The 27,997-nt window shown below is 39.9% G+C and overlaps 1 protein-coding gene and 1 long non-coding RNA gene across 5 annotated transcripts in view; one reads left to right on the plus strand and one right to left on the minus strand.

Moving 5' to 3' along the window:
• Positions 1-27,997, plus strand: part of MOSPD2 (motile sperm domain containing 2) — an 87,070-nt gene that overhangs the window by 53,599 nt on the left and 5,474 nt on the right. For 2 of the 4 annotated variants that reach the window (XM_055438293.2, XM_055438294.2), the window contains exons 9-13: positions 14,073-14,249; positions 15,120-15,232; positions 17,377-17,473; positions 18,263-18,359; positions 18,733-18,862. In XM_055438293.2, coding sequence (XP_055294268.2) covers positions 14,073-14,249; positions 15,120-15,232; positions 17,377-17,473; positions 18,263-18,359; positions 18,733-18,862 — 614 coding nt within the window. Of the gene's footprint in view, positions 1-14,072; positions 14,250-15,119; positions 15,233-17,376; positions 17,474-18,262; positions 18,360-18,732; positions 18,863-20,296; positions 20,307-21,679; positions 21,853-24,120; positions 27,113-27,997 lie in introns of those variants that run through there. The other 2 variants (XM_088833557.1, XM_088833556.1) reach the window with 2 other exon arrangements.
• The window catches only part of LOC148773226 (uncharacterized), a 35,365-nt gene that overhangs the window by 1,640 nt on the left and 5,728 nt on the right, over positions 1-27,997 (minus strand). Inside the window, exon 3 of the long non-coding RNA XR_016036789.1 lies at positions 21,765-21,825. This is a non-coding gene — a long non-coding RNA (uncharacterized LOC148773226). The remainder of the gene's footprint in view (positions 1-21,764; positions 21,826-27,997) is intronic.

Raw genomic sequence — 27,997 nt, forward strand, 5'->3', positions numbered from 1 at the left:
CCAACCCAGGAATTGAACTGGGGTCTCCTGCATTGCAGGCAGATTCTTAACCAGCTCAGCTACCAGGGAACCCCTAAACTACTGCCCCCGACCCCCTGCAAACTAGAGAGTAGTTGTTGTTGTTTAGTAGCTAAGTCATATCTGACTCTTTCACGACCCCATGGACTGTAGCCCACCAGGCTCCTCCGTCCATGGGATTCTCCAGGCAAGAATACTGGAGTAGGTTGCCATTCCTTTCTCCAGGGGATCTTCCCAACCCAGGGATCAAACCTGGATCTCCTGCATTAGAGGTGGATTCTCTTCCACTGAACCACAGTTCAGGTATACAACAAAGTGATTCAATTATACATATACATGTATCTATTCTTCAAGTTATTTTCCTATTTAGGTTATTACAGAATATTGAGTAGAGTTCCCTGTGCTCTACAGTAGATCTTTGTTCATTATTTATTGTATTTTATTAAATTTATTTCTTTTTTAATTAAAGGATAATTGCTTTATAGAATTCTGTTGTTTTCTGTCAAACATCAACATGAATCAGGTGTACATATGTCCCCTCCCCTTTATTTTTTTTAAATATAGTAGTGTGTATATGGAGAAGGCAATGGCAAGCCACTCCAATACTCTTGCCTAGAAAATCGCATGGACAGAGGAGCCTGGTGGGCTGCAGTCCATGGGGTCGCTACCAGTCGGACATGACTGAGCGACTTCACTTTCACACATTGGAGAAGGAAATGGCAACCCACTCCAGTGTTCTTGCCTGGAGAATCCCTGGGACGGCAGAGCCTGGTCAGCTGTTGTCTATGGGGTCGCACAGAGTCGGACACGATTGAAGCGACTTAGCAGCAGCAGCAGCAGTGTGTATATGTCAGTCCCAAACTTCCAATTTATTCCTCCCCTCCCATCTTTTCCCTTTTGTTACCATAAGTTTGATTTCTAAGTCTATGAGCTTGTTTCTATTTTGTAAATAAATTCAACTGTATCATTTTTTTAGATTTTGCATATAAATGATATCATATGATATTTATCTTTCTCTGACTGACTTCATTTAGTATGATCATCCCAGGTCCATCCATACTTCTGCAAATGGCATGATTTCCTTATTTTTAATGGCTGAGTAATACTGAGCTACTGGACTCAACTCTCAACTTTCTCACAATTTTCCTTTCTCTGCTCCTCTGAGCCTAGGTGTTGAGGAGTAAAATTTCTACTCTGCCTCTCATTGATTATCTGGAGAAATAGCCTGTTATCCAAATTTCAGTATGACAAAGAACATGAAAGGTGACATAGAAATCCAGAATCCTTTCCTTTTAGAAAGTGGACAGAGTTCCAGTTTCTGGTTTTGCACATTAGATGCTTGGAAGTTGCTCCGTTGTCCTAAAAGTAAAAAGCTGAAGAGAGTGACGACGGCAACAGCTCTTCTTGAATTCATAAGAGAGGGGTAGACACAAGACAGACTACTTAGAGAGACAGTCAAGTGTATGTAGGGAATCTAGGTTTTCCAGAGTGGAGACTCATAAAGCAGAAACCACTGCAGGAGTTAAAAACCTAAATGGCAATTGATGGATTTCTGGAGGCTCAGTGGAAAATTCTCAGAGTTAACAACTCCAAGGGATCCAGTCACAGGAGGGCCCCCACAACACTGTGACATTTACTTCCAGGAGCTCCACCAGATTTCTACAGTAAATACTAGGGAAAAATCTCCTAGAACTTCCTGCATGGGGAGCTGGAAGAAGAGCCATTTTGGAATACACCAGAGGACTCAGTTCTTCTGCCATCAGGGGAAACCAGTTAACAAGAGCCTACCCTCCTGTGGCATTATTATCAGAACCTAACTGACCTAGACAGCATATTAAAAAGCAGAGACATTACCAACAAAGGTCCATCTAGTCAAAGCTATGGTTTTTCCAGTAGTCATGTAGGGATGTGAGAACTGGACTATAAAAAAAGCTGAGCACTGGAGAATTGATGCTTTTGAACTGTGGTGTTGGAGAAGACCCTTGAGAGTCCCTTGGACTGCAAGGAGATCCAACCAGTCCATCCTAAAGGAAATAAGTCCTGAATATTCATTGGAAGGACTGATGCTGAAGCTGAAACTCCAATACTTTGGCCACCTGATGTGAAGAGATGCCTCTTTAGAAAAAACCCTGATGCTGGGAAAGATTGAAGGCAGGAGGAGAAGGGGACAACAGAGGATGAGATGGTTGGGTGGCATCACTGACTCAATGGACACAAGTTTGAGCAAGCTCTGGGAGTTGGTGATGGACAGGCAAGCCTGGCATGCTGCAGTCCATGGGGTCGCAAAGAGTTGGACACGACTGAGCAACTGAACTGACTGAATATTCCATTGAATATTTGTACCACATCTTCTTTATTTATTTCTCTGTCAGTGGACGTTTAGGTTGCTTCCAGGTCTTGGCTATTGTAAACAGTGCTTTGGTGTAGGTTTATTACTAGGCATTTTTCTTTTTGATGTGATGATGATGGGATTGTTTCCTTAATTTCTCCTCTGATCTTTCATTGTTAGTGTATAGAAATGCAAGAAATTTCTATGTATTAGTTTTGTATACTGCAACTTTACTGAATTCATTGATGACCTCTAGTAGTCTTCTGGAAGCATCGTTAGGGTTTTCTATGTATAGTATCCCTTTGACTGTGTGGATCACAATAAACTGTGGAAAATTCTGAAAGAGATGGGAATACCAGACCACCTGACCTGCCTCTTGAGAAACCTGTATGCAGGTCAGGAAGCAACAGTTAGAACTGGACATGGAACAACAAACTGGTTCCAAATAGGGAAAGGAGTACGTCAAGGCTGTATACTGTCACCCTGCTTATTTAACTTATATGCAGAGTACATCATGAGGAACGCTGGGCTGGAAGAAGCACAAGTTGGAATCAAGATTGCTGGTAGAAATATCAATAACCTCAAATATGCAGATGACACCACCCTTATGGCAGAAAGTGAAGAGGAACTCAAAAGTCTCTTGATGAAAGTGAAAGAGGAGAGTGAAAAGGTTGGCTTGAAGCTCAACATTCAGAAAACAAAGATCATGGCATCTGGTCCCATCACTTCATGGCAAATAGATGGGGAAACAGTGGAAACAGTGTCAGACTTTATTTTTGGGGGCTCCAAAATCACTGCGGATGCTGATTGCAGCCATGAAATTAAAAGACGCTTACTCCTTGGAAGGAAAGTTATGACCAACCTAGACAGCATATTAAAAAGCAGAGACATTACTTTGCCAACCAAGATCCGTCTAGTCAAGGCAATGGTTTTTCCCGTGGTCATGTATGGATGTGAGAGTTGGACTGTGAAGAAAGCTGATCACCGAAGAATTGATGCTTTTGAACTGTGGTGCTGGAGAAGACTCTTGAGAGTCCCTTGGACTGCCAGGAGATACAACCAGTCCATTCTAAGGGAGATCAATCCTGGGTGTTCATTGGAAGGACTGATGCTAAAGCTGAAGCTCCAATACTTTGTCAACCTCATGCGATGAGTTGACTCACTGGAAAAGAGTCTGATGCTGGGAGGGATTGGGGGTGGGAGGAGACGGGGACGACAGAGAATGAGATGGCTGGATGGCATCACCGACTCTATGGACACAAGTTTGCGTGAACTCCGGCAGTTGGTGATGGACAGGGAGGCCTGGCATGCTGTGATTCATGGGGTCACAAAGAGTCGGACACAACTGAGCAACTGAACTGAACTGAATGTATAGTATCATGTCATCTCCAAACAGTGACAGTTTTACTTCTCCAATTTATATTCCTTTTTCTTCTCTAATTTCTGTGTCTAGAACTTCTGAAACTATGTTCAATAAAAGTGATACTGAATATTCTTGCCTTGTTCCTGATCTTAGAGGAAGTACTTTCAGTTTTTCATCATAGAGTATCATGTTAGCTGTAGGTTTGTCATAGGTGACTTTTATTACTTTGAGAAATGTTCCCTTTATGCCTACTTCTTGGAGTTTTTTTTTTTTTATCATAAATGAGTGACTTTTTAAAATTTTATTTTTAATTGGGAGATAATTTCTTTACAATGTTATGTCAGCTTATGCCATACAAGAAACTGAATCAGTCATAAATATACATATATCACTCCCTCTGAACCTCCCTCCCACCCCCACCCATCCTATCCCTCTAGCTTGTCATAGAGCACCAGGTTGAACTCCCTGTGTTATACAGCAACTTCTCACTTGCTAGCTTATTACACATGGGAATGTATATCTTTCAATGCTACTCTCTTAATTCGTCACACCCTCTCCTTCCCCCACTGTATCAACAAGTCTCTTCTCTACGTCTCTCTCTATTCCTGCCCTGCAAATAGATTCATTAGTACCATTTTTCGACATTTCACATATAAGGGTTAATATACAATATTTGACTTTCTTTTTCTGAATTACTTCACTCTGTATCAGGATCTAGGTTCATCCACCTCAAGTCACCTGAATAAAATTTGTTCCTTTTTATGGCTGAATAATATTCTGTTGTATGTATGTACCACAACTTCTTTATCCATTCATCTGTCAACAGACATCTAGGTTGCTTCCATGTCCTGGCTATTGTAAATAATGTTGCAGTGAACTTTGGGGTACATGTGTCTTTTTGAATAATGGTTTTCTCAGTGTATATGCCCAGTAGTAGGATTGCTAGATCATTGTTTTTGTTGTTCAGTCGCTCACTTGTTTCCGACTCTTTCAACCCAATGGACTGCAGCACGCCAGACTTCCCTGTCCTTCACCATCTACAGATTGCTCAAACTCATGTCCACTGAGTCGGTGATGCCATCCAACCATCTTGTCCTCTGTCTTTCTCTTCTCCTGTCTTCAATCTTTCCCAGCATCAGGGTCTTTTCTATTGAGTCAGCTCTTTGCATCAGGTGGCCAAAGTATTAGAGCTTCAGCATCAATCCTTCCAATGAATATTCAGGATTGATTTCCTTTAGGATTGACTGGTTGGATATCTTTGCAGTCCAAGGGACTCTCAAGAGCCTTCTCCAACACCACAGTTCGAAAACATCCATTCTTTGGTGCTCAGCTTTATGGTCCAACTCTCACATCCTTACATGACTACTGGAAAAACCATAGCTTTGATTAGACAGACGTTTGTCAGTAAAGTAATGTGTCTGCTTTTTAATATCCTGTCTAGTTAGTTTCGTCATGGCTTTTCTTCCAATGATCAAGTGTCTTAATTTCATGGCTGCAGTAACCATCTGCAGTGATTTTGGAGCCCAAGAAAATAAAGTCTGTCACTGTTTCCATTGTTTCCCCATCTATTTGCCATGAAGTGATTGGATTGGATGCCATGATCTTAATTTTTTGAATGTTGAGTTTTAAGTCAGCTTTTTCACTCTCCTCTTTTACCTTCATCAAGAGGGTCTTTAGTTCCTCTTCACTTTCTGCCATAAGAGTACTGGATCATATGGTAGTTTTATTCCTAGTTTTTCAAGGAATCTATATACTGTTCTTCATGGGTATTTTGTCAAGACTTTCTTTGCATGTATTGAGATCATCATATGATTTTTATTCTTAGTTTGTCAGTGTGGTATATCACACTGATTTGCAAATATTGAAAAATCCTTGTGTCCTTAAGGATAAATGCTACTTGATCTTGGTGTATGATCCTTCTAATGTATTGTTGAATATGGTCTGCTAGTATTTTGTTGAGGATTTTTGCATCAATGTTCGTCAGTGATACTGGCCTGTGATTTTTTGGGGGTGTGTGTGATATGTGTCTGGTTTTGGTATCAGGATGATGTCCTCATAGAATGAGTTTAGGAGTGTTTTTTCCTCAGTGATTTTTTTTGAAGATTTTCAGAAGGATTCTCCTGTGGAGCCATCTGATCCTGGAGTTTTGTTTGTTATGAATTTTTCTAACATAGTTTCAATTTTAGTACTTGTGATTGGTTGGTTCATATTTTCTGTTTCTTACTGGTTCATTTTTGGGAGATTGTAACTTTCTAAGAATTTGTTTCTTCTACATTGTTCATTTTATTGGCATATCGTTTATAATAATCTCCTGTGACCCTTTGTACTTCTGTGGTATTTATTGTAATTTCTCTTTTTTTATTTGTAATTTTATTGACTGGAACACACCCTCCACCTTTTTTCTTATTCATTTATTTTTGGCAGCAGTAGGTATTTGTTGCTGTTAAGGTTTTCTCTAGTTACTGTGAGCAGGGACTACTCTGTATTTGTGGTGTGCCAGCTTCTTATTGTGGTAGCTTCTCTTATGTGTGCAGTATGGGCTTTAGAGCATTCAGGCATCAATAGTTGTGGTACATGGGCTCAGTTGTCCTGCAGCTTGTTTTATCTTCCTGGCCCAAGGATCAAAGCAGTAATTTCTGCATTACCAGACAGATTCTTAAAGACTGGACCATCAGAATGGCATTGAAACATGTATATTATCATATGTGAAACGAATCGCCAGTCCAGGTTCGATGAATGATACAGGATGCTCGGGGATGGTGCAATGGGATGACCCAGAAGGATGATATGGGGAGGGAGGTGGGAGGGGTTTTCAAGATGGGAAACACATGTACACCCAGGGTGGATTCATGTCAATATATGGCAAAACCAATACAATATTGTAAAGTAATTAGCCTCCAATTAAAATAAATAAAAATAACAAAGACTGGACCATCAGGGAGGTCCTCACTTTCTTTCTTTTTTTACTGATGCTGCTGCTAAGTCGCTTCAGTCGTGTCTGACTCTGTGCAACCCCATAGACGGCAGCCCATCCATCAGGCTCCCCTGACCCTGGGATTCTCCAGGCAAGAACACTGGAGTGGGTTGCCATTTCCTTCTCCAGTGCATGAAAGTGAAAAGTGAAAGTGAAGTCGCTCATTCATGTCTGACTCTTTGCGACCCCATGGACTGCAGCCTACCAGGCTCCTCCATCCATGGGATTTTCCAGGCAAGAGTACTGGAGTGGGGTGCCATTGCCTTCTCCTTTTTACTGATGACTCTTGCTAAAAGATTTATCAGTTTTGTTTATCATCTAAAGGAACCAGCTTTTAGTTTCATTGATCGTTTCTATTGCTTTCTTCATCTCTATTTCATTTATTTCTGCTCTGATATTTATGATTTGTTTCCTTCTATTCACTTTGGGGTTTGCTGCTGCTGCTTTCTCTGTTTGCTTTAGGTGGTGTTGTTTATTGCCAGGCAGGTGGCTCAGACGGTAAAGTGTCTGCCTGCAAGGTGGGAGACCTGGGTTTGATCCCTGGATTGGGGAGATCCCCTGGAGAAGGGCATGGCAACCCACTCCAGTATTCTTGTCTGGAGAATCCCATGGACAGAGGAGCCTGGTAGGCTACAGTCCACAGGGTGTTGTTTAGTTCTTAAGTTGTGTCCGACTCTTTGCAACCCCATGGACTGCAGCACGCCAGTCTTCCCTGTCCTTCAGTATCTCCCAGAGTTTGCTCAAACTCATGTCCATTGACTCAGTGATTTCATCAAACCATCTCATCTTCTGTCTCCTCCTGCCCTCAATCTTTCCCAGCATCAGGGTCTTTTCTAGTGAGTCAGCTCTTCACGTCAGGTTGCCAGAGTTTTGGAGCTTCAGCATCAGTCCTTCCAGTGAATATTCAGGGTTGATTTCCTTTAGGATTGACTGGTTTGATCTCCTTGCTGTCCAAGGGACTCTCAAGAGTCTTCTCCAACACCACAGTTCGAAAGCATCAACTCTTTGGTGCTCAGCATTCTTTATGGTACAACTCTCACATCTGTACATGACTACTGGAAAAACCACAGCTTTGACTCTACCTTTGTTGGCAAAGTGATGTCTCTGCTTTTTAATATACTTTTTAGGTTTGTCATAGCTTTTCTTCAAAAGAGCATGTGCCTTTTAATCTCATAGCAGGAGTCACCATCTGCAGTGATTTTGGAGCCCACGAAACTAAAGTCTGTCACTGTTTCCATTTTTTCCCCATCTATTTCCCATGAGATGATGGGACCAGATGCCATGACCTTAGTGTTTTGAATGTTGAGTTTTAAGCCAGCTTTTTCACTTTCCTCTTTCACCTTCACCAAGAGGCTCTTTAGTTACTTTTTAGTTTCTGCCATTAGAGTGGTATCACCTGCATATCTGAGGTTGCTGATATTTTCCCTGGAAGTCTTGATTCCAGCTTGTGATTCATCCAGCCTGGCATTTCACATGATGTAATCTGCTTATATTAAGCAGGGTGACAATATATAGCCTTGACGTACTCCTTTCCCACTTTGGAACCAGTCCATTGTTCCATGTCCAATTCTAACTGGTGCTTCTTGACCGGCATGCAGGTTTCTCAGGAGACAGGTAAAGTGGTTCAAACTCCCATCTTTTAAAGAATTTTGCACAGTTTGTGACCTGTACAACAAAGGCTTGGTCATGGTCAGTGAAGCTGAAGTAGATGTTTTTCTGGAATTCTCCTGCTTTTTCTAGCATGTGAGATGAGCACAGTTGTGCAGTAGTTTGAACATTATTTGGCATTGCCCTTCTTGGGATTGGAATAAAAATGGACCTTTTCCAGTCCTGTGGCACTGCTGAGTTATAGCCACTGCTCCTATTTTGGGTGCAAGTATATTTACAGTTGTTTTATCTTCTTGGATTGATCCCTTGATCATTGTATAGTGTCCTTCTTTCTCTCTTAAAACAGTCTGTATGTATTTTTAAATCTATTTTGTTTGACATGAGTATTGACAATGCAGCTTTCTTTTGATTTGTATTTACATGGAATATCTTTTTCAGTCCCCTGACTTTCAGTCTGTGTGTCTAGATTTGAAGTGGGTCTTTTGTAGACAGCTTATGTGTGAGTTTGCATCCATTCAACCAGTCTGTCTTTTGGATAGAGCATTAAATCAATTTACATTTAAGCTAATTCTTGATATGTTTTTGTTTTATTGTCTTTTCTTTTTTGGCCTTTCTGCATGGCTTGCAGATCTTAGTTCCCTGACCAGGGATAGAATCCAGGCCATGGCAGTAAAAGCACCAAATCCTACCCACTCTACTGCCAGGAAACTCCCTTGTCACTGCCAGTTTATTAATTTTTAAATTTGATTTTGTAGGTCTTTTTCCCTGCTTCCTCTTTTTTCCTCTCATGATTTGATGCCTAACTTTAGTGTTGTGTTTGATTTCATTTTTCCTTTTGTGTGTGTGTATTTATTGTTGATTATCAGTTTGCAGTTACCGTGTTTTGATATAGTAGTCTATAAATGAGATTGTTTTCAGATGCTGGCCTTTTAATTTCAAATGCATTTCCAGTATCTTGCATTTGTATACACCTCTTCTCATGATTACTGGTTTTCATATCCTATTTCTGTGTGGATGATGTCTTACTTTTACTGTATGCATTCTTTACTGGTGAGCTTTTCCATTCATTATTTTTTTGTTTCTAGTTGTGGCCTTTTTTTTTTTTTTTTTTTTGCCTTCCACCTAGAAAAATTTGTTTAGCATTTGTTGCATAGTTTGTCTGGTGGTGTTGTATTCTCTTAACTTTTGCATGACAGCTTTTGATTCCTCCACAAACTGTGAATTATAGAGCCTTGCTGGGAAGGGTATCTTGGTTATGGGTTCTTTCCTCTCATCACTGTAAATATATCGTGCCATTCCCTTCTGGTCTGCAGAGTTTCTGCTGTAAAATCAGCTGATAATCTTTCAGGAACTCCCTTGTGTGTTATTTTTTGCTTTTAATATTTTCTCTTTAATTTTTGTCAGTTTGATTAACATGTGTCTTGGCATGTTCCTCCTTGTGTTTATCCTGCCTGGGACTCTCTGCATTTCCTGGACCTGGGTAACTATTTCCTTTCCCATGTCATGGAAGTTTTCAGCTATTATCTCTTCAAACATTTTCCCAGGTCCTTTCTCTTCTTCTAACACCCATTTAATGTGAATGTTGGTGCTTTAAATGTAATCTCAGAGGTGTCTTAGACTGTCCTCATTTCTTTTCTTTTTTCTCTATTCTATTTTGTGGCAGTGATTTCCACCATTCTGTCTTCCCACTCATCTGTTCTCTCATTTATTCTGCTATTGGTTTAATCTAGTGTGTTTTTCATTTCACTTACTGTAGTTTGTCTCTATTTGTTCTTTAGATATTTTAGGTGTTTATTAAACATTTTTTCTTTCTTCTCAGTCTTTGCCTCCATTCTTTTTCCAAGATCTTGGATCATCTTTACTGTCCGTACTCTGCATTCTTTTTCAGGTAGATAGCCTGTCTCCACTAAACATAGTTGTTGTTCTGAGATTTTATCTTGTTCCTTCATCTGGGACTTATTCCTCTGCTGGTCTCATTTTGTCTGACTTCCTGTGATTGCGATTTCCATTCTGCAGGCTGCAGGGTTGTAGTTCGTTTTTGCTTCTGCTCTGTGTCCCCTTGTGGATGAGGCCAGTCTAAGAGGCTTGTGCACGGAATTCCCTGGTGGTCCAGTGGTTAGGATTCCACAGTTTTACTGTTACGTGTTCAGTTCCTGGTTAGGAAACAGATTCCACAAGCCATACAGCATGGTTAAAAACGAAAAATTATTTAACAGGCTTGTGCAGGCTTCCTGTTAGGAGGGACTGATTCCTGCCAACTTGTGGGCAGAGCTGAGTCTTGTGTCTCTTTTACCGAGTCCAAGTTTGCTCTGGTTGCTATGACAGGCCAATTAACCAAGAGATGAGGTGTTGAGGCAAGGAATACAAGTTTATTTGGAAAGCTGGCAGACTGAGATGACAGACTAGTGTCTCCAAAAAGCCATCATATCAGGGTCTGGATGCCAGGTTTTCTAGAACAGGGATGGGAGAAGGCGAGGAAGTCAAGTAAAAGTTCCATTAATCTTGCAAATATCTCCTGGAATAGCCAGCCTCATGGAGAGGATGCATTAATTCCTTCTTGTATCCATCCACAGGTGGACAGGGCCTGGAACAAAGGCATTTTGGTTTAACGTTCAGGCAGTGGGGCAGGGTTCCCCAAGGCAGGCCAGTATGTATGGACAGTATCCTTTTAGTGAACAAAAGCAATGGGAAGCAAAGGTTAAAGCAGAAGAAACAGATCTAACGTGGAGTCAGTTCTTCCCAGTAACAGTTGCGCACTGTCAATGTCCATTCCACAGTCTTGTAGCAAAGGGGGCCATGAGCATTCTCATTGCCTCCTGCTGTGTTTTGTCAGATAGATGTCTCTGGGAATGTCTGCCATCAGTGCCAGTGTTCCAGATGAGCCAGCTCTGGGAGTTGGTGATGGACAGGGAAGCCTGGTGTTCTTAGAAAGAAAAAACCTCCTTTTGTTCCTATATGGGAAGTGTCTACTTTACACCTGTACATTTAAAAAATATTCACAACCTAAAAGTTAAGAGTTATGTTCTTTTCAGTGGGAATTTTGAGGACTTAAGACCTGAGAGGCAGCCCCTCAGGTAAAGAATTTAGCAACTTTTCTGTGTATGTGAAGTTTCAAGAGTCAGGGCTCATTGAAATCATTTCTTTGACATGTACCTCAGGTATCTAGGGCCAAAAATCCTGTATTCTCATATCCCGAGTTTCCTCAGGTCTCACCATAGCAAGTGGCTGAAGTCTGATGACTGCTAGATGGGAGATATTCTTCTCCTTCCTGAGTGTCCTAGGGCTCACCAGCTCATGTTGGGCAGGAGGATGCAATCACTGATGGCTGATATGGCAGGAAATATTCCATTTCTCAGATCCTCCCTTCTTGGTCAGGAATTTAACCAATATTTGGGAGACATTTTATGATGAAATGTTGTCCCATGACACTGGGTGGCCCCTCCCAGATCAGGCAAAAATACTTAATATGCCACTCCAGGTGCTAATTTTTGGATTCAGTTCAGTTGCTCAGTCATGTCCAACTCTTTGTGACCCCTTGGACTGCAGCACGCCAGGCTTCCCTGTCCATCACCAACTCCCAGAGCTTGCTCAAACTCCCCCATCAATAATTAATGATTCTCTAGATCTGTCTACGGAGAAGGCAATGGCAAGCCACTCCAGTACTATTGCCTAGAAAATCCCATAGATGGAGGAGCCTGGTTGGCTGTAGTCTGTGAGTCGCTAAGGGTCGGACATGACTGAGCGACTTCACTTTCACTTTTCACTTTCACACATTGGAGAAGGAAATGGCAACCCACTCCAGTGTTCTTGCCTGGAGAATCCCAGGGACAGGGGAGCCTGGTGGGCTTCCGTCTATGGGGTCGCACAGAGTCGGACATGACTGAAGTGACTTAGCAGTAGCAGCAGATCTGTCTAATTATGATCCAGGAGACATTTTCACTTATTGCCTCTTCCCATACCTAGACAACTAAACAGATCACACTATTACAATTATTTTATGTTATCAGTGTGATGTGTTTACTTAAGATGTTTAGCCAGAGAAGTTTCTTTGGAGGCCTGTTTGCACACTTGGTACTGTGATAGACAACTCATCTTATAAATGAGACAGGATATAAATAATGCAGCGAGCAACATTTACAGAGACATAATGCAGCAGGGAGACACAAAGCACAAACATTTTGGAGACAAGAAACAAAACAATGATTCATGTAACTAGTTGTAATCCAGTTGCAATAATCAGGCAACGGTTAAAAGTAAGAAAAAGATCAGACATGGAGTCATTTCTTTCCTGTAAGACCTCTAGTGGGCAAGATCATGTGAAGCGGTGTGTTTAGTGGGCACCTGTGGGCTCAGGAAGACTTCATGCAGACTGTCTGCTGATGGGCAGGACTGTGTTCCCACCCCATTAGTTGTTTGGTTTGAGGCATCTCAGCATTGGAACCTATAGGCTATTGGGAGGCACCAGGCTTTAGTGAGGAAATGGTGGCCTGCAGGAGGGCTCACCACCGGTGTCTTTGTCCCCACAGTGAGCCAGAACCACCCCCTGCCTCAGCAGGAGATCCTCCAATATTAGCAGGTAGGTCTAGCCCAGGCTTCTACAAGGTCACTGCTTTTCCCCTGGGTCCTGGTGGTCATAAGATTTTGTGTGTCCCTGCTGCAAGTGGAGTTTCTGTTTGCCCCAGTACTGTGGAATTCTTGCAATCAAATCCCATTGGCCTTCATAGCCAGATGCTGTGGGGGCTCCTCCTCCCAATGCCAGACCCCCAGGCTGGGGAGCCTGGTGTAGGCCTCCGAACTTTCACTCCTATGGGAGAACCTCTGTGATACAATTATTTTCATTTGTGGGTCACCCACCTGGAAGGTATGGGATTTGATTTTATCATGCTTGTGCTCATCCTACTGTCTTCTTATGACTTCTTGTTTGTCTTTGGATATAGAGTATCTTTGTTGGTCGGTTCCAGTGTTTTATTCTCAATGGTTATTCAGCAATTAGTTGTGATGTTGGTGTTTTCATGAGAAGAGATGAGCTCACATCCTTCTACTCTGCCATCTTGTCTCAGCCCTCAATCAGAAATGTTTCATTTTTTATAAATATTTTTATGCCTTCTAGGTTTTGTGTATACTTTAAAAAGGCCTTTTCTTACTTAGGTTTTGTGTTTCTTCGTTTTGTTGTTGTTTTTAATCCCCCTGTTCCTGAAACTTACCTGGTTTTTAAAAAATACACACATTTGAGGCTCTTACCCCGGAGAAGGCAATGGCACCCCACTCCAGTACTCTTGCCTGGAAAATCCCATGGACGGAGGAGCCTGGTAGGCTGCAGTCCATGGGGTCGCTAAGAGTCGGACATGACTGAGCGACTTCACTTTCACTGTTCACTTTCATGCATTGGAGAAGCAAATGGCAACCCACTCCAGTGTTCTTGCCTGGAGAATCCCAGGGATAGGGGAGCCTGGTGGGCTGCCGTCTATGGAGTCGCACAGAGTCGGACATGACTGAAGTGACTTAGCAGCAGCAGCAGCAAGGCTCTTACCCATCTGAAATTCTTTTTGGTATAAAGAATGAGCTGAAGATCCAACTTGGTTCTTTTACAGGTGGCTGGCCAGTTGTCCCACACCACTTATTGCATTTTCCCATGCTGTTTTGAAATGCTTGCTTTGTTTTAAATTTCACTATCTAATTAACTCTGTTTCCTTGACCAGAGGAATGGATTTTAACTTTACTAAGAGAATTATTTCTCCACCCACCTCTCAGCAAGCTGATGCAAAATTCTTTTTTCTCAGGATCCTTTCAAGTATAGCTATCCACCACTTGTAGATGATGATTTCCAAACACCGTTGTGTGAAAATGGGCCTATTGCCAGTGAGGATGAAGCTTCAAGTAAAGAAGATATAGAAAGTGATGGCAAAGATACCTTGGAAACAATTTCTAATGAAGAACAAACAACTCTTCCTAAAAAGGTAAACAAACAAAAAGGCAAACAAAAAAATTTAATAGAGACAAAAAATGTGATCTCGTCCCACCAGCTGGCTATGTGAGTTTAGATAATTCACTAGATTTGCTGCCCTTCTATATCTTGAAATGTGAACAGAGGAAGGATGGCACTGACTGACTGTTCATACCACTACATTATATAAAAGGCTGATTCCATGCTTTGTATAAAAATTGGCAAAACACACGTTGAATGCATCCTTTTATCCAAAAAATTTTTTATCTAAAATAAAAGTTACTTAAAACATACCCTTGATCTACTGCCTCTTTGTCACTTTTAAAGAGCACTGAGTTGTTATGTTTTTATATCAGGAACTTGATAGAGATATAAATATATTCTAAGTAGAAAAGATTTAAAAATACATAAGGGAGGGGAATTCCCTGGTGGTCCAGCGGTTAGGATGCAGTGCTCTCACTGCCCAGGGCCCAGGTTTAATCCCTGGTTGGGGAATTAAGATCCCACAAGCCGTACAGTGTGGCCAATAAAACTAAAGATAAAGACTCTTAAGACCATGTTACATTTTCTTTTTCTTTTTTTAATTTGGAGAGAGTGAGGGTGGGATGATTTGGGAGAATGGCATTGAAACATGTATATTATCATGTTACATTTTCTAAAGGGGCTTCTTTATGTAGTTGGCACTCAAATATAGGTTAATGATCTGATTATTATATCTAAATTATATATTTAACATATAGTAAACCTAGCTTAAAGATTATAATTTGGATTGAGTCACTATAGTGCTTACTTTGTGACCTAATGAACTGCCTGTCACTGCCTGTGTGAAACTCAATTTTTTTTTATCTTTCTTCATATATATATATATATAATTTGTCTTTAGGGTAACATAATGGAACCTACTTCCAAAGCAGATGAGAATGAAAAAGTTGATTCCAAAATGAAAACTTTCAAGAAACCACTGAGTGTGTTTAAAGGGCCCTTATTACACATCAGGTAATGGCTGAGGATTTTATTAGCTATGCTTTTGTCACATATCTTGATTGTTTTGAGAGAACTGCAAAGTTAAGAAAATTTCTGGACTGTTTTTGAAACTGTGGAAATATAAAATTAAGGGGTATCTGAAGACTTAACCTTGGTTTTCAAACATAGTGGATATTTGTAGCTACGTTTTTATTATTTATTCTGTTGAGTTTGTTTACCCATATCAGGTAATAATGAATACTCCTGTATTAACAACAAATCTGAATGACATACATTTTTCTCATTTTATTGATAGTGTTTGACTTGCATAAGTTTGAGGTTGCCAGAAATGACACTGAAGTAGCCCTTTATTGATTTAACCTTCCAAAACTAAAGCTGAACCAGAAAAGTAGGATTTTTACCAAAGCCAAATTTCAGCACATGTCTATTTTTCTCTCCAGTGTGTTTATTAGTATCATTTCTTTATCATTATGTAGAGACCTTTCTCACTAATGATGCTTTCGGTTGGTAAATCTGTATAGCCTTATTTAACAGTGCTTTATCAACTGTCTTTAGTAACAGCCTACTGTATCATTTTCTATCCCTTTACTTGAAACCTTCCTATATAACTGTTAAAGACTCATGAACAGTAGAGCCAGACATTTTAAAGATCGAATTTGAAATTTTCTAATTGACCAGATTGATTTGTTGACACATATTTTGATTACTGTTATATTTGGATTTATCTTCACCGTCTGCATGAGTGTGTGTGTGGCAGGCGCAGGGAGGGAAACACACATGCCTGTTGTCCTTTCCATGGTTTTGCTTTGTTGTTTTCCCTGCTTTAGAATTTTTTCCCCATTTTTCCCTCTGCTGCTGCTGTTAAGTCGCTTCAGTCATGCCCAACTCTGTGCGACCCCATAGACGGCAGCCCACCAGGCTCCCCCGTCCCTGGGATTCTCCAGGCAAGAACACTGGAGTGGGTTGCCATTTCCTTCTCCATTTTATCTTCTACTAGTTTGCAAACTATGTTTTTTTCCCCTCTGGAGGCCTGTCACAACCTTAGTTCCTGGGCTGCAGCTATCAAGATATGGCTGGAAGAACCAGCTAGGGAGAAAGCCAACTCTGCAGTGCCCACCAGAAAATCACAGTGCTTCTCCTCCACAGACCCAGGCACCTAACCAGCCTCTGTCTCCCCAGACCTTTTCATGGTTTTTGTGCTGGGTACTGAGAACAGTTGAAGACAGAAACTTCCTGTCTTTTCTGTGGTATATTTCACATGGGTTTTTAAAGGAAGCCAGCAGTCATGCCAATTTATGTCTTGTCCAAAGCTAGGCACAACTCTCCAGGGAGAGCTCTTATTTAACAATGTGTGTTCCCTACATGAATAAATACTGATATGCAGACATTCCTGATATAAAATGAGTCTGTTTAAAGATGGAGCTCAAAGTCAAGGGGTATCTGGCAAATTCACCTTTTTATTTAAAAGTCATAGTTGTTTGCACTGTTTGGAGAGGCACGTGATGCAATTTAAATTTAGCTCATGTAATTATACAAACTTTGCTTGAGTTTTCATTTTTATTTTAGATCATGGGCATTACAGTGGCTAATAACAGTAAAAATTGCATTTTGAAGCTTACTGATTTTTTGACCGATTTTCCTGTAGTTCCCACAGCAAATCTTATGTTATTCTCCTTCCATGTTACTTAGAAAAAAACTGTATATAGTCAGGAATTATTCTGCTACTTAAATATATCTCTGACTTTTTAAAGTTGGTGTATAGAAATGTGTCCCATTCTAATGCTTGTAATTAGGTAAAGTTGAAGTGGCAATTTCTTTTCTGGTTCTTATCTGTCACCTGCCAAAGAGTTTCAGTAAATAAACCTTAAGATGGTGCTGGTTATGGGACTAATTCAGAATCCTCCTAATTCTCCCTTCTGTTCCTGCCTATTTTTCTTTTAGATCTTGGGGGAAACCATAGGACTTTTCAAATAGCATGCATTCATTCAGTCAGTAAGATTAAAATACAAAATTTATTAGGTAATTGTTTTGTAATCTTCTCTGATGAAATCTCTTTATACAAATGGGCATAACCAGATATTTTTCTTCAAGCTGATGATTAGATTTGTCATTTCTTCTGAACAGTACCAATGCCTTATGCTTTTATTACCATGTAGCCCAGCAGAAGAACTGTATTTTGGAAGTACAGACTCAGGAGAGAAGAAAGCTTTGATAGTGTTGACAAATGTAACAAAAAACATAGTGGCATTTAAGGTAAATATCTGAAAGATAATTTATAAGTTATGTGTGGAAATGGAAAGATTGATAATTTTGAGCTTGCATGTTTTTATTTATGATATTTTTAGGCTTGTTAAACTGCCTTTTAGCTCTGAGCTTATCTAAAATGTTCCCTTGAGGTCTGTATCTGTCTTTAATATGCAGTAATGCGACTGAACTGAACTGAATATTGTCCAAATTAGTCCCAGGGTTTAATGTTTGTTATTAAAAAAAAAAAATCCTTTTTTCATTATATGAATAATAAATAAGAGTGAAAAAGCTATAAATGAAAAGTGCATTTTCCCCCCAAGTGTGGTATATTCTGGAGTGTAGTTTATACTGGATACTAACCTGATGCTGAGCGGTAAGTATAATAGGACTGGGCCCACTATTGCCCATGTGGTAGGTTTTACTTCCTTAAATCATCTACTTTCGGGATGTCCTTTGATTATCTAATGATTTTCAATTTCTAAACACTGTTGTAACATGTATTCTAATGTATGTTGTGTTTTTAAATATGAAATATTTATTCTGTTAACCACCTGAATTTAATAATTAACAATTGGGCTCATTTTGTTAATTTAAGAGGAAGACTCAGTGACAGTTCGACTGATGAATGTTTCTTCCCAATAAATTGAGGTGCTTTTTACCTGTTGACGGGAAAAGATACATTTTAACCACCAAGGTGGTTTTATAGACTTTATTAACTGGTTGGTAAAAGTCATTTTTAAACCATTTCCCCCCAAAGAGCATGAAAGTTATTGTGACTACTGTTTTTATAAACAGGTGAGAACAACTGCTCCAGAAAAGTACAGAGTCAAGCCCAGCAATAGCAGCTGTGACCCTGGTGCATCAGTTGATATAGTTGTGTCTCCCCATGGCGGTGAGTTGTCCCCTGTGTGGCCGCAACAGGGTATTTATGGGGGACCTAGGGCTGGGTGATGAGTCAGCAGAGCTCAACTGGAATCTAGAAACTGAACTGTCAGCAAGTCACCTCACCATACTCCGGCCAACTGTAAAACGAGATGGTTGAATGAGTCTCATTTCGAACAACTAAACTTGTTGAAACTAATGCCAGCTGAAAGTGAATTTCAAACCACAAAAGTCCTCATCTTTATAGGAGAGCTGCCTGCTTTACAGTAGTCCCATATTATTCTTTTTCCTTAGTGTTGTTTTCTAGGACAATGCCTAAGCGACATGCCCAACCCTTTGTAAAGATCCCTGTTTATGTATTAACTTGCCCTTTTGGAATGCAGGTTTAACAGTCTCTGCCCAAGACCGTTTTCTGGTAATGGCTGCAGAAATGGAACAGACATCTGGCACGGGTCCAGCAGAATTAACTCAGTTCTGGAAGGAAGTTACTAGAAACAAAGTGATGGAACACAGGTACGCTTTTTGACTCAAGCTCTCAAACTGCGATGGGAAAAATCCCAAAGAGGGATGTGCCTACCTGGGCTAAGCAAGCATTCCTTCCTTCCTTGTACTTGGCAGACGCTAGGCTTACACTGTGGGACCCAACTGCTGAAAGGCTCTAGGGTGCCCAGGTGAATGGGAACTGGAGTGGCTCTAGGATTGCTAATAGCAGAGACTTGCTGGCAGGCCTATGCAAGATTCTGGATGTGTCAAAATTACAAGCACAGGCATTTCTCTTCCAGCAGTTAACCTTTGTAGAAATGCTCGCCTTATGTACCAGAATGTTTGTTGCAGCATTGTTTGTACTAGTGAAAAATGAAAAAGAGCCTAAATGATCATCAGGAAAGTAACAGTGGAATGCATTCAAGAATAGTCACACTAAGGAGCACTCTGCAGCCATTCAAAAGAGTGTAGTATGTCTACTTGTTCTGATACAGGAAAAAGACATCTAATATAGTATTAGGAAAAGAAAAGAACCTACTCACAGAAAAATATGTATGACAGTTATCCTATTTAAGAGGAGAAAACCCTGTGACTGTATAGGCATACTATACATGTACATCTGTGCATGCATGCAGGTCTTTTACATCTTAAAAAGATGTATAGGAAAGAGAAGGTTGGTTATGGGTCTTTTTTTTTCCAGTTTTGCCCCCCAAGAGACAGTTGTTGGTCATACTGGAGACACTGTTTATGGTCATAACTGGACAGTGGGATGCTGTGGGCATCTAGCAGGTAGACACCAGGGATGCTACTCAGTGTACCCCTCTGCACAGGATACACCCCACCACCACCGCTGAAGAATGATGTAGCCCAGAATGTATTGAGGAAGCTCAGTTGAGGATAGTTAAGATGGCCACTCTGATGACGTTTAAGTAGGACATGAAGGAAATGAGAGAAAGCCACATAGATAACTGGGACAAGAGCTTTCCAGGTGGAGAGAACCACAAATGAAAAAGCTGTGTTCCTGGCCTGTGGGAGGAACAGTAAAGTCACTGGAGCCTGAATCAAGTAAGGGCGGGCAGCAGGGAGCCAAATCATTCCTATAGTGAGGACTGCTGATTCTAAGAGGAGAAACCATTACCTGGTACTGAGCAGAGCCATGAGGTGAGTGACTTACATAAAAGATTACTCTGGGAGGCTGGCTAGAAAATAGACTGGGCAGACATAGTATTAGCACTTCAATAGAGCCTCCTATATGCTAGTCCTGGTGTGTGTTACTCATTCATTTAGTTACTAGGACAGCTCTGCGTGCGTGCTTAGTTACTTCTGTTGTATCCAGCTCTTTGTGACCCCTATAGACTGTAGCCCGCCAGGCTCCTCTGTCCATGGGATTCTCCAGGCAAGAATACTGGAGTGGGTTGCCATTTCCTTCTCTAGAGGGTCTTCCTGACCCAGGATCGAACCCAGGTCTCTTAATGTCTCCTACACTGGCAGGTGGGTTCTTAACCACTAGCACCACCTGCGAAAGTTAGTTATAGGTAATTATTTTTCTCACTTTCTAGATGAGAAGCTGGGAAGTCTATTAATGGCTGTGGTTGATTTAAATCTACAAAAAAAGAGGTTATATAACACATATGGCTGGAACAGAATGTGAGAGGACCCATACTAAGAAAGAATGTTGGAAAGGAAGCAGGGCCCAGAGGAAGAGCTTGGTCACCATTGTAAAACCACAGGGAGAACATTGACCTGATATGAAATGCCGTGGACGAGATTACCATTTTCAGGTCATTCATAGGGTCGAGAAAGACAAGCTGTATTTCCACTAGGCTAGGTCTGACTTTTCCCCAGTGAAAGAGGGTAAAAGTTACAGTTAGACCTAGCCTAGAGGAATATTTAGTGGCCAAACAAAGGAGGACAATACAGGGAGTCCGGAGGGAAACCAGTAAGTGAGCTGCGCCCTCAAAACCCAGGTTAGAGTGTCTGTCAGACATAACATGTGAGTGGTGGCCACTGCTGATGACATCATAGAGGTAATTGATGACCTCACGAGGATCAGTCTCAGTTGGCAGGAGTCAACTGCCCAAGAAACATAGGTAATCAGTCTCCTGAAGGTTTGGGTCTCCTGAAGGTTTGGCTTATTTAGGCGGGACCAGGGTCATCTTTAGAAGGAAGAATGTGTTATGTTTGGGGTTTTTAGTGGGAACTGTTTGAGCACTGTTTAAAACCACGGTAAGAACGATTTCAAAAGGAGAAGCTGACCTTACAAGGTAAATCACTGACCATGCAATTCCTGAGAAAGAAGGAACAAAACCTAAAACCCAGGTAGAGGTCAGCCTTAAGTCAAGAGGGAGAAAGGAACACAGATCCTAGATAAGGCTCATGCTGGTTGTGATGTCTTTTTAAATGGAGTATTTTAAATTTCAAGTTATATTATAAGAGGGCCTACTTTTGAAGTGCTTATGAAACCATACCTTAAAATTACCGGGTTTTTTTCCTAGTCTTGTTACATATGAGTTGTTTTGTTGTCTTATTTTGTAAATCAGTTCCTAATGGCTTGCTGTTCTATAACTGTCAAAACAGAATCCATCACTTACATAAACAGGGAGATTTGGTGGTTTAATACTGAAGGCCAGGTGAGAGCACTGCTTCCCATGTAGGGGTGGTTTCCTTCAGATCCTAAGATTCGGTGAATTCTATTGAATACCTTATATAAAAGAAAACTTCTCATAGGTTATTGAGGACTGTGTGTAATTGTGTTCTTTGATTATGCAATAAAGCTAGATGTAGGAAAGGAAACATAATTTCCCCTCTACCCTTCTAAGTTCTTGACTGAGACCGACTGTATAAAAGACAGATGAACAGGAGAGAAACAAGTTTCATAACATGGATACCTCCTGTATATGCGGGAGAAACCGAGGAAAACTAAGTAACTCACCCAAATGGCTCAGGCCATCACCACCACCAGCTGAAGACCAAAGAAAGCAAGTTCTGAGATGCTGTCAGGGAGAGCACAGTAAACATGGGTAGGTAAGGTTATTGTGCCAGTTGAGGCAAATTCCTCTCTTCTTGACATCCCCAAAGTATTCTGAGGTTCCTGAGCTTGCCAGGAAGTGACTTTCCTTACTCCCCTAGTAAGGCTGTCTGAAAACAAGGTACCCAGTGAGTTTTTTCCCCAAGTGTCTTTAGTTCCTTACAGTCATCTGGTCGTACCTGTCTTTATGCATTTCATTTTCAATATGACATTTGAGTCATAAACCTTGATAATATAACCATGTTTCAAATTGTGTCCTGTTACAAGGGGAACATATTTTCATTGAACTGATGCAAATAACTGAGAATATCACTAAGTGTTTCCAGATTTTGGAGGGATTAGATATGGAAAAACATTATTTCAATTCTGCTTACAAAGGTGTAATTCACCAAACTGCAGTAAATCACGGATACCTTAAGAGAAAAAGTTTTCCTTAAATCTGGAGAAACAAAACATTGTATTTCTAACCAAAAGTCATAAAAATTATAACCATTTTCATCAGCTTCATTCAATTCCATGTTATTAATTTTTGTTCTGCTTGAGTCCAGTTTTTACATTAATTCTGGAAATTCCTACCCAGTTCAGTTTTATAATCTTCAAGTTATCAGAAACCTGAATCCTACAGTATTTGTTAGAGTCCTTTTTGTGAGTCTCTTTGAAGATGAAACATGTATTTCTACAAATTACAATCAAGAAGGTTTAGTATTCTTATTTGACATGTATCTCACATAATTTGGGGCTTCCCTGGTGGCTCGGATGGTAAAGAATCTGTCTGCAATGCAGAAGACCTGGGTTTGATTCCTGGGTCAGAAAGAGCCCCTGGAGAAGGAAAGGGTAACCCACTCCAGTATTCTTGCCTGGGAAATCCCATGGAGAGAGGGGCCTGGAGGGCTATAATCCATGGGATCACAAACAGTCAGATAGGACTGAGCAACTAACACTTTCACTCACATAATTTAATCTATCAAATAAGCCTAAGTGGTTTAATATATTTTTATAATGAGAGAAAACACATCTTTCCACAGAGGCCCTGTGGAAAATCCCAAAGTTAGTTAGAGGTCAAAAAGATTTCATTTAGAATTTGATGTGGGGAAGTTTGTCAAAAATATCAAAAGGTTTTGGACACTTGACTAAATAGAATCATAAATTAGTATGGAACAATACGTATCCAATTAACCAAAGTGTCAGTTAAATTTCGAAGGCATTAACCAAAGTATCAGTTAAATTTCGAAGGCAAATACAGATGGTCACATAGTTGTGACCAAAACTTAGCTCTTAATCTTTAAAAGACTGTTTGCTAAAGTAATCAAAGACCTGATGATAAAGATAACTAGAAGCACAGGAAATCATTTTAATACAATCTAAAATCTTTGATTTCTAGGCAGATTACTTAGAAAGGGTAAAGAAAAACCTTTCACAATCTCCTGTTGGGGGCAGACCAGTAGTCTAATAAAACTGTCCTTTAACCAATAAATGAAAGAAAATTTTGTTTTATGTAATTACACTATTGATATTAAGCTTATTTTTAAAACCCTTAAAACAAATTTATTCAATTTTAGCCCTCTAGACTTCACAGGTAACATTTTCTCTTCCTCTCTCTTCCCAGCTTTCTATATGCCTTTAGTTTGTCCTTTATTCTCCTACTTTCTATTCTGAAATAACTAGCTTTACTTTAGGATATAATTACTTTCACTTGGTCAAAAATATCCTAACTCTTACATACGGAGTTATACTTATTTCTAGTATTATAATTTTCATAACTCTTAGAAACTAATTTCTAGTAAAAACAAACACTTGCAGTCTGTTACACCAGCATTCTTTAAACTGGCAAATTTATGAATATAGTTCATAATTTCTAAAAACAGATGTTTCCTTCTAGTATAGTTTTTTAACATGGCACAAGATATGACTATGTCTTAACATATCCAAATATCTTTCATTCTGTACTAAGAAGCCCAAAGTAGATAAGCCTATGTTTAGTAATGTTTCAGTATTTTATCTTATTTGGAAATAACCTAGATATTCAGTTAATTCCCTATCATTTAACTTAGCAAAACTCTAAACTTTCAAGTACTCAAAGATATTTAGAAAACTATTTTTAAGAGATATAAAATATCCTCAGTGCTGAAAAGCTCACCTACAAACTTTTATCCCTGTGACTTGTTAGGTCAAGTGATTTAGATAGAATTGTTCAGTCTACTCATAAAAACATCGAGGCACAGTGTCAGCCATCATCCCAAGGTGTTTTTCTTGCTGACAGATTTTGTAACAGAGCTGCTGCTGCTGCTGCCACTGCCGCTAGTCACTTCAGTCGTGTCTGACTCTGTGCGACCCCATAGACGGCAGCCCACCAGGCTCCGCCGCCCCTGGGATTCTCCAAGCAAGAACACTGGAGTGGGTTGCCGTTTCCTTCTCCAGTGCATGAAAGTGAAAAGTGAAAGTGAAGTCATTCAGTCGTGTCCGACTCTTAGCGACCCCATGGACTGCAGCCTACGAGGCTCCTCTGTCCATGGGATTTTTCCAGACAAGAGTACTGGAGTGGGTTGCCATTGCCTTCTCCTGTAACAGAGCTAACATGAGCTTATTTGAGTAGTAAGTCCAGGTAGAATAAAAGTTGCATCTCGCATTGTATTCATCTTGATAACTCTGAAGATTTGCCTGTTGAATTAAACCAACAAACTTAACCCATCTTTTTATTTACCAAAAATTATCCCAGATCACATGAACTTGAAAAAAAATTGGGGTTAGTTTCTATATTTGAGAGTTCTAGGAATATTTAATTTGAAAAGCACTTATTACCAAAACCTGACAAAGATGCCACAAAAAAAGAGAACTACAGGCCAATATCACTGATGAACATAGATGCAAAAATCCTTAACAAAATTCTAGCAATCAGAATCCAACAACACATTAAAAAGATCATACATCATGACCAAGTGGGCTTTATCCCAGGGATGCAAGGATTCTTCAATGTCCACAAATCAATCAGTGTAATACACCACATTAACAAAATGAAAAATAAAAACCATATAATTATCTCAGTAGATGCAGAGAAAGCCTTTGACAAAATTCAACCTCCATTTATGATCAAAACCCTCCAGAAGGCAGGAATAGAAGGAACATTCCTCAACGTAATAAAAGCTATATATGACAAACCCACAGCAAACATCCTCAATGGTGAAAAATTGAAAGCATTTCCCCTAAAGTCAGGAACAAGACAAGGGTGCCCGCACTCACCACTACTATTCAACATAGTTTTGGAAGTTTTAGCCACAGCAATCAGAGCAGAAAAAGACATAAAAGGAATCCAAATTGGAAAAGAAGTAAAACTCTCACTGTTTGCAGATGACATGATCCTCTACACAGAAAACCCTAAAGACTCTACCAGAAAATTACTGGAGCTAATCAATGAATATTGTAAAGTTGCAGGATATAAAATCAATACATAGAAATCCCTTGCATGCCTATACACTTAACAGTGAGAAAATAGAGAAATTAATGAAACAATTCCATTCACTATTGCAACGAAAATAATACTTAGGAATATATCTACCTAAAGAAACAAAAGACCTATATATAGAAAACTATAAAACGCTGGTGAAAGAAATCAGAGTGGACACTAATAGATGGAGAAATATACCGTGTTCATGGATTGGAAAAATAAATATTGTGAAAATGAATATATTGCCCAAAGTAATTTATAGGTTCAGTGCAATCCCTATCAAGCTACCAACAGTATTTTTCACAGAGCTAGAACAAATAATTTCACAATTTGTATTGAAATACAAAAAACCTCGAATAGCCAAAGCAATCTTGAGAAAGAAGAATGGAACTGGGGGAATCAACCTGCTCTACTACAGGCTCTATTTCAGGCTCTACTACAAAGCCACAGTCATCACAACAGTATGGTACTGGCATAAAGACAGAAATATAGATCAGTGGAACAAAACAGAAAGCCCAGAAATAAATCCATGCACCTATGGACACCTTATCTTTGACAAAGGGGGCAAGAATATAAAATGGAGAAAAGATAATCTCTTTAACAAGTGGTGCTGGGAAAACTGGTCAACCACTTGTAAAAGAATGAAACTAGAACACTCCCTAACACCATACACCAAAATAAACTCAAAATGGATTAAAGATCTAAATGTAAGACCAGAAACTATAAAACTCCTAAAAGAGAACATAAGCAAAACACTCTCCAACATAAATCAGAGCAGGATCCTCCATGACCCACCTCCCAGAATATTGGAAATAAAACCAAAAAATAAATGGGACCTAATTAAAATCAAAAGCTTCTGCACAGCAAAGGAAACTATAAGCAAGGTGAAAAGACAGCCTTCAGAATGGGAGAAAATAATAGCAAATGAAACAACTGACAAAGAATTAATCTCAAAAATATACAAGCAACTCCTGCAGCTCAATTCCAGAAAAATAAACGACCCAATCAAAAAATGGGCCAAAGAACTAAACAGACATTTCTCCAAAGAAGACATACAGATGGCTAACAAACACATGAAAAGATGCTCAACATCACTCATAATCAGAGAAATGCAAATCAAAACCACAATGAGGTACCATTTCACACCAGTCAGAATGGCTGCTATCCAAAAGTCTACAAGCAATAAATGCTGGAGAGGGTGTGGAGAAAAGGGAACCCTCTTACACTGTTGGTAGGAATGCAAACTAGTACAGCCACTATGGAGAACAGTGTAGAGATTCCTTAAAAAACTGGAAATAGAACTGCCATATGATCCAGCAATCGCACTCCTGGGCATACACACCGAGGAAACCAGAATTGAGACACATGTACCCCAATGTTCATCGCAGCACTGTTTATAATAGCCAGGACATGGAAGCAACCTAGATGTCCATCAGCAGACGAATGGATAAGAAAGCTGTGGTTCATATACACAATAGAGTATTACTCAGCAACTAAAAAGAATACATTTGAATTGGTTCAAATGAGGTGGATGAAACTGGAGCCTATTACACAGAGTGAAGTAAGCCAGAAAGAAAAACTCCAATACAGTATACTAACGCATACATATGGAATGTAGAAAGATGATAACGATAACCCTGTATACGAGACAGCAAAAGAGACAAAGATATATAGAACAGTCTTTTGGACTCTGTGGGAGAGGGCGAGGGTGGGATGATTTGGGAGAATGACATTGAAACATGTATATTATCATATGGGAAACAAATCGCCAGTCCAGGTTCGATGCATGACACAGGATATTCGGGGCTGGTGTACTGGGATGAACCAGAGGGATGGGATGGGGAGGGAGGTGGGAGGGGGGTTCAAGATGGGGAACACATGTACACCCAGGGCAGATTCATGTCAATGTATGGCAAAACCAATACAATGATGTAAATTAAAAAAAGTAAAAAATGAAAAGCACTTATTTTTCTTTATGCCAATTAAATATAACTTTTATGAATTAGTTTTTACAGTACCATTCAGAGATCAAAAAATACCACACATTTGTTAACACATATATAAACACACGTAAACATACAAACAGAGACCTTGAAGCTTTGGTTCTAAAATTTTAGCCCTGGTTTTTGGTACAGCAACACAGCTGGAGTAAGTTTACCTTCTCAGGGTGCTAAGATTCTTTTTTAACTTATATATATATATGTTTTTTCATTTGTCCAGTTTCAAAGTAGCTCCTTCTGATGAGAATGATTTTCCAAGAATTTGCATTTCTAAGAGCTGGCTATCAGGTCCTAAAGAAGGTGGGGATAGAAAATTTACATCACAAAGGCACAGAGAAAGTGTCTTAAGTTTTTTGCCTGGAATTTTGGGGGTACTTTGCCTAATATTAGAGGTTTAGAGTAATTACCATTTAAAGTTTTTCCGAATGCAGAACAGTTCTATTTCCAGTGTCCTGGTCTTTTACAATGCCTACAGGTATTTTGAGATATTAATAAGTAGGGCAGGTTTTCGAACTGGTTAGGATAGGTGAACACTGAATTGCTTCTAGAGCTGAATTTCTGGCTTTGTAAAGATTTGCAGGACAAAAACAGTTGCTTTTAATGCCTCAAAAAATTGGATTGAAGCCTGAATGATATCAAGGGACTGACCTGTCCATCCAACTACATTTTCTTCAGTTTGCTTTATATCATGGAGA

The sequence above is a fragment of the Moschus berezovskii genome, chromosome X (assembly GCF_049115385.1).
Source record: "Moschus berezovskii isolate FMDL1 chromosome X, NW_MosBer_1.0, whole genome shotgun sequence".
Classification (NCBI taxonomy): Eukaryota; Metazoa; Chordata; class Mammalia; order Artiodactyla; family Moschidae; genus Moschus; species Moschus berezovskii.